This window comes from Brassica oleracea, chromosome C9 (assembly GCF_000695525.1).
Source record: "Brassica oleracea var. oleracea cultivar TO1000 chromosome C9, BOL, whole genome shotgun sequence".
Classification (NCBI taxonomy): Eukaryota; Viridiplantae; Streptophyta; class Magnoliopsida; order Brassicales; family Brassicaceae; genus Brassica; species Brassica oleracea.
Window position 1 is genome coordinate 7,995,365 of NC_027756.1, and position 7,409 is coordinate 8,002,773.

Below are 7,409 nucleotides of genomic sequence, written 5' to 3' on the forward strand. Positions count from 1 at the left end.
TAAAATATCAAATAATTAGGATGATTTAGATAAAAAATTTGGATATTTCGGATTACTTTGGATATTTCGGATAAAAATATCCGGATAGTTTCGGATACTTTCGGGTAGTTTGGATACTTTATAATAATTTAGTTATCCTCAACTATTTTCAGATACTTTTAATAGAATTTTAAATTAAAATATATATTTAGTGATGTTATATGTATATATAATTAATATTTTTATATATTCGGGTACCCGTTCGGTTCTCGGTTCGGTTCCGGTTCGGTTCGGTTATTTCGGATATAAAAATATAGGAACCGTTCGGGTATTTGAGGGTATTAGTCCGGTTCCGGTTTCGGGTATTTCGGTTCGGTTTCGGTTCGGTTTCGGTTCGGTTCTTCGGTTCCGGTTATTTTGCCCAGGCCTAGTGTTAAATAATAAACAAACGAAAGGACATAACTGTATGACTATTTGTTGACAGCAAAAAGCTATGATTGGCTCAAACTATTCATCATCATTCAGCTTCTTTCTTCGTACCATTGTTCTTCTTCTCTTTTCCATTTCAAATGTATTCAGCACTTTTGGTTCTTTACACCTGACATGTGTCATCCGGATCAAAGAGATGTCCTTCTTCAGCTCAAGACGGAGTTCAAGATTCAGAAGCCAGATTAATTAGATGATTACTCGATGAATGTCACTTCTTACCCGAAGACGGAATCATGGGAAGGTGATCGGGGTAGAACTTAGTTGCAGCTGTCTTCATGGTCAGCTAGAACCCAATTCTAGTCTTTTTAGCCTGAAACATCTCACAAGTCTGAACCTTGCTTTCAACAACTTCACTTTTTCTCCGATCCCAGCTAAGTTCAGTAATCTCATGTTGTTAGAAACACTAAACCTCTCTGGCTCTTCACTGAAAGGTCATGTTTGCTTCGAGCAATAACTTCACTGGAGAGATACCTCGTTCTTTATGTGGTGGAAAATCCTCTCCAACCATCATAGATCTATCAAACAACAACTTCGACGGCACAATTCCTCAGTGTTTAGGGGCTCACATGAGTTCTCTTACGGATTTAAATCTTCGTAACAATAGCTTCAGCGGAAGTCTTCCCGATATGTTTACGCAAGCCAGCAAGTTAAGGTCCATTGACGTCAGCCACAACCAACTGGAGGGAAAACTTCCTGCATCTCTTACTGCTTGTTCTGCTCTGGAAGTTTTAAACGTGGAGAGCAACGAAATCAACGACACTTTCCCGTTCCAGTTAAGTTCCTTGCAGAAGCTACAAGTTCTTGTTCTCCGATCCAACAAGTTTCATGGCGTGTTATATCAATCTGATGGGGCTTGGTTCGGTTTTCCTCAGCTCAAAATCATTGATGTATCAAATAACGACTTCCTCTGTACCTTACCATCTGATTACTTCCTCATCTGGACTGCAATATCCTCGAATGAAGATAAGGATAGACAACCACACTACATTGGGGGTTCTAATGGCTACGGCTACTACACTTCAGTTGTATTAATGAATAAAGGAGTATCAATGGCAATGGAACGTATCCTAACAGTCTACACAGCCATTGATTTCTCTGGAAACAGAATCCATGGAGAAGTCCCTGAATCAATCGGTTTGTTGAAGGAGCTTCATGTTCTCAATCTGTCAAGAAATGCTTTCACAGGGCACATCCCATCGTCTTTGGCAAACATGACAGCGCTGGAATCACTGGACCTATCCCAAAACATGCTTTCTGGTGAGATCCCTCCAGAGCTCGGGGACCTCTCTTCTCTTGGGTGGATAAATGTTTCACATAACCATCTAGTAGGTTCAATACCACAAGGTACACAGTTCCAGCGGCAAAACTGCTCTTCCTACGAGGGAAACCCTGGACTCTTTGGTCCTTCCCTTAAGGATATTTGCAGGGAAAAAACACCACCAGAATCTGAACCACCAGTGTCATCCGAAGAAGATGAAGAAGAAGAGGAGGGAAGTTTCAGTTGGGTAGCAGCAGGGTTAGGCTTTGCACATGGAGTTGTATTTGGATTTACTATCGGATACATCATGAAGAATCTTGGCAGAAACAAGCACTGAAGCGCGCTCCTTAGCCTCACTCCCCTAAGCATTACTGTTCTGTTCATTAAAGTTATTGCATTTTAGTACTATTTGTTGTATTGCACGAAAAATAGTGATATGTCAAACGTTATGTATAATATATGAAGTGTCAAAACAAGAGTCATGTCTAGGCCACTCTGTAACTTGATCAGAGCTTGGATCCTGTTAGATGGTTATCTCCGGTTTATGATTATTATTGAGAGTTGGTTTAGTTTCAAACAAACATATCACTGAGACACTGACCCTAAACTATTAGCAATTTCCAAAGGATGAAAGTGTTACCAGGAATCATAGAATCGGATTAAAGCAAGTCAAGTATAAGCCGAAAGTTTTACTATCTGTGAAGAGCAAGTTAAGTAGCAAGTAGAGCAAAAATGTCTGAGTACTTGGCTTGTGTTCAGCCCAAGATACCAAACAAATAAGAAATCATAATTATTTAAACAGAACTTTTTTTAGTTACAGATTGTATTGGTTGCCCTGTGATTGTACCAATTGTGTCCGTGAACTCAAAGCATCTAGAGTCTCGGTAATGTTTCCTCCTGTGTCTATTTTTGCTAATGTATCTTTTCTGCTCTTGAGGTCCTTTTTGGTCGAGATTGTGAAGAATCTGACTTAGCAGCTCTTTGTTGACCAAGTCTTGAAACAGGTATATAGTTTTGCAGTTTAATTCTCTAGCTCTGGACAAACGTCATTAGAGTTGCCTTTTGAGTATTTGTATGCATTAAGGTTGCCTCTCTAATGCTGATATTATATTCGACTTCTTGCGCCCAAACCTGTTCTAGTTGTTTCGAACAACAGTTTTAGAGAGAAAGCCTTTCTAATGCTGAGTCAGTATATTATATTATCTACAGATTTTATGTCTCTTCAACACATTTATGTTTTTGTTTCGTTGAATGGTCTTTGTTATTGACTTATTGTCTTAGCCGTTGAGTTCTCCTTTAATTATAATCGTTTGTCTATCCATTTTAAATGATGAAACATATTAGGTTGTATAAAAATTTTGAAAACCGTAGGATCTTGCAAAAGATTTGTAATCTATAAAATATATCATACAAGATTTCCTTTGATTAAGATTTTATTTACATGATAACTCTTTAAAAATATTCTAGATAACTTTAGGCATTACACATCGATCCTCACAAATACTAATTATCCAATCAGATCTCACCGTTTAGAAACTCAAAATATCCTTAAAATAAATTTAAAGATTTGTCAAAACTTGTTTTTGTAGTCAGAGTATACCGAATCTATTAAGAGATAATCATCTATTAATCTTGTTGAAGAAAAGTAATTAATAAATATTTTCTTTTGGGTGGTAGCCGAATGGCAGTAGGGTTCTTTTTCTTGTAAACTTCCAACAAAAACATTAAAAACTAAAGAAGAAGGAGACACTCGTTTCCATCTTCTGAGAAATTTGTTGGTTAGTTCCCAGTTTCCTCTTTTGCATTGTACTTTCCTTTTATCATAATTTCTCAGATGTTTCCTGATTCTTTCGTATCCCTATTTTTGAGAGATTTTGCCTTTTTGTGCGTGTGGGATCATAGATGTGTACTAAGACACTGATCAGAGTTTCATAGAAAGAAGCCTAACTAGGACGATGTTTATAGCTTCTGAAACCACGGCTCTTTTTGTGCAGATTCCGTCTGTATCCTCTGCTTCCCCTACAAAGATCATGGAGAAGGAGAAATCAGACAACTCTGAGATGTTCCAGGGTAATGCAGAAAAGAAACCGGCTTGGAACAGGCTCTCTAATGGAGATTCTGGGATCACGCCAGTCATGGTAGCTTCGTCATCGTGGCCATTGCTTTCCGAGGCTGCCAAAGCAGCTTCTTGTTCATCCTCTGATTCCTTAAAAAGTCTTTGCTGCGATGGATCTTCATCATCGGTCTCTTCGTTCTCCCAGGTTTGTTACAATTGTAATTATGTTCGATTACTTATACTCTTTTTGGCTTTTACATCTGATTTTATTGGACTGCTTCTGCCAAAGATTGATGATTATGATTTAGCTAATGACTTTTTTACTTAAAAAAAAAAGAATATTTGATTATCAACCAGAAGTTGACATAGTGGTAAAACTATTGGATTAGCCATAGGGCCTAGGGGTTATTCAAAAGAAAAAAAAGTATTTGATTTGTGAAGAATAGGTACAATGATTTGCAAGTTTATCTCTCATATTGTTAAATGTGGAATCTGCATTAATGTTATGATTTAGTAATGCAGCTTATGTGTCTGATTTCAGCGACGTAGTATACTTGCCGAACTAGAACCAACGGAACAAACATTAACTGATGCGATTAGCAACATTAACCAACGAGCGGTTGCTCAAGCTTCAGGTTGTCCTTTACCATACACTTCTCCTAGCAGTCATAACCAAAGGAACATGTTTGCATCACAGTCCCATGTCCGTGCCCAAAACCAACATCAACAGAATTCATACAACAACCAAAATGTTAGCTATCATCCTCATCAAAGTCACCGAGGTGGACACAATCAGGAACATGTGAATCTTCCAAGAAACTTTAATGGTCTAGGCGGATTTGTAAGACCATCACCACCACTACTTGTGCCATCAATCTATGCTCAACATATGCCACCTCAACCATTTTATTATCCTCTAGATTTTACTGGTAACTCAAAATATCAATTTTGTATTTTATTTTTACGAGTCTTTTCCTAACGCATATTTATACTTCTTAGGCTTTCCACCACAGATGATGTATCATCCTCATCACATGCCCTTCATGGAGCCTCCTCCTGTCTTGTTTCCACGTCAAAATCCAAACCGCCGCATGCCCTCCATGGAGCCTCCTCCTGTCTTGGTCTCATCTCAAAAACCTTCCTTAAAAACCAAGACATTGAATCAAGTTCAAAAAGCTCCCCCTAAAACAAAGATAGCGAATCAAGTTCAAAAAGCTCCCCTTAAAACCAAGATACTAAATCAAGTTCAATATTATTTGAGGTAAAATACTTTATTTTTCACTTCAATACCTATTCTTTCTTTTATTTACCACTTTGAAAATACTCTTTAGAAGAACTCTAGTTTTTACTATTTTTTTACTCTTATTATAGCGAGGATAATTTACCGAACGACGTATATCTTCGCATGCGCATGAATGATGAAGGCTTTGTTCATATAGAGTTCATTGCTGGTTTCAATAAGGTGAAATTCTTATATAGTTATCTTTTTGTTCATTTTTCTATATTCATATAAAATAGGTTGTTTATTTTTCACGTACTCTTTGTTTGATTTTCTATGCTGTGTACTTATCAGTGTTGTTTCTTTGTATTTGTATATCTATCAGCTTAAAGCACTGACAAGTAATATCCAGCTTATATTGGATTCTCTACAAGGTTCTGATATGGTTGAAGTGCAGGTATTTCTTTTAGCTATCCACTTTTGACCGTTTCATTGTTGTTTTTCCTTTTGATTTGGTGTAATGATGAAAACATTTTATTATGCTTGAAACTGAAAAGATTTTGAGAGACATTTAGTGTTCCAGCTTTTTTCTTGTAATTTTTATTTAGTTTATATGTGACTGTGTTTTTTTTTATTTGTGTATATAGGGCTATGAAATAAGAAATGGACGTGTCTGGAGAAAATACGTAATGCCTCACGACTGGCGGGTTACATTTTATCCGAGCCAAGAATATGTAATGGCTAACAACCATCAACACATGCAGCTTGAGCAAAAACCAGAAGTGGGATGCAAGTTCAAGCAATCAAAATGATGATAACAATAATAATAATTTGGTTGTATAACGTCTTCAAATCAAAGCTGAAGGAGTTTGCTTCTGCATATAGAGGATTGTGGTACATTTATTTGAAGCTACCATCATTTGGAATTAAATTAACATCGCATCTTAAACAAACAAAAAACACTGAAAAAGGAGTGTAGGGGAAACTTAAAGTTTGCTATGATAACACTCTAATATGCACATTTTTCAGGTTTTACATAAATTAGGATTAACAGTAGTCGACATTTTTGGTTATTGAGGATGATTTCATATATTAGTCTGATTTAGTTTTAATTATGGTCTGTTTTAGAATTGATTAACCCGTTTTTTTGTTTGTTTATTCAGTTATATACTTCACTTTTCTAGAGTTATGATTTTACTGTAGTAAATAGTGGAGATCTCTTATATATTAAATATATTAAAGGAGAAGCATCGTAATAAATGCGTTCACACTAAACTAGACACATGTCACATGTAGAAACATTGTAATAAGCTCAGTCAAACGCTACATAAATATGTTCGCACTATGTACTTTACGTTTTTTAATATAAAACTCACATGCATGACTCTTCTTTACGTTCTTTTTACAGTTTACGAATAGAGCTGGACAAAATATTCATAAATTTTGATTCGATTCGTTATCTGTTTTGATTCGAACTAAAAAATCTGGATATCCGTTACTCTACGAAGCAAATCAAATAGTAAAATGCAATATTCGTAAAAAAAAAAGCAAATCACAAATATCAATAATTATAGGAACATATATCAAATTTGATTCGCTATATGCATATATACATATATTTAAAGAATTATATATAAGTTATATACTATAGTTTATATAAATTTTACAATATTTTTGATTTTAAATAATTTCATTTTAAGAATTTTATTTTTCATGTATTATTTTGAAAAAAAAATGTCATTTAATTTTAATTAAAAGTATCTTTATATACTTTTACATAAACATACATGTGCACATTGACGTGAGCACCTTATAACTAAATATCTAATTTTTTTTTAATATCTATTTTTGTTTGAAGTTAAAATATTCTTTTTTCTTAATGCTTCTTTCACTATCGACCAAATTGTAGTAAAATAATTTGTCTTAATAATTTTCTTTTCTTTTTTAACTATTATCACTGCAAGAAAACGTGCCCATAACAACGAACATTTACGACGAAAATATTTCGTCGTAAGTTTACATGGGCTTTACAACGAAATTACGAGGAATCTAACTTTCGTCGTAAACGCCATGTAAATTTACGACGAACTGATTTCGTCGTAAACTCCTTGTAAATTTACGACGAATGTACGTGGAATGAGAAATACGTCGTAATCATTACATCGACATTACAACGAAGCATGTTACCGTTATATTTAGGTGAAAACGTGTATTAAATGTGCTTTAACTTACCTAATTTCGTCGTAAAGTCGTTGTAAATAATATATTAAAACCATGTAAAATCCATGTAAAATATTCCTTGTAAAATCGTTGTTATATTTCAACTACCCAACTCGAAAATTTCTCTATATATATGTCATTTCCCACAACTCTCTTCCTCACAACACACAAACGGGAGAAAAAAAATC

General features: G+C 35.0%; 1 protein-coding gene and 1 pseudogene across 1 annotated transcript; both read left to right on the forward strand.

The window, feature by feature from the left end:
• The first annotated feature begins 460 nt into the window (after positions 1 to 460).
• On the forward strand, positions 461 to 2,295 carry LOC106316042 (annotated as a pseudogene).
• Positions 2,296 to 3,474: 1,179 nt separating this feature from the next.
• LOC106316489 (la-related protein 1C-like) lies at positions 3,475 to 6,112 on the forward strand. Its single transcript, XM_013754387.1, has 7 exons — positions 3,475 to 3,504; positions 3,721 to 3,987; positions 4,324 to 4,711; positions 4,782 to 5,043; positions 5,154 to 5,244; positions 5,387 to 5,458; positions 5,649 to 6,112. The coding sequence occupies exons 2-7, from the start codon at positions 3,757 to 3,759 to the stop codon at positions 5,811 to 5,813; spliced, it is 1,209 nt and encodes a 402-aa protein (XP_013609841.1). The 5' UTR covers positions 3,475 to 3,504; positions 3,721 to 3,756; the 3' UTR covers positions 5,814 to 6,112.
• Positions 6,113 to 7,409: the final 1,297 nt, after the last annotated feature.

Coding starts and splice junctions, on each gene's coding strand:
- LOC106316489 (XM_013754387.1), top strand. CDS start 3,757: ATGGAGAAGGAGAAATCAGACAACTCTGAGATGTTCCAGGGTAATGCA. Junction 5,245..5,386: donor TCATTGCTGGTTTCAATAAG/GTGAAATTCTTA, acceptor TATATCTATCAG/CTTAAAGCACTGACAAGTAA. Junction 5,459..5,648: donor CTGATATGGTTGAAGTGCAG/GTATTTCTTTTA, acceptor TTGTGTATATAG/GGCTATGAAATAAGAAATGG.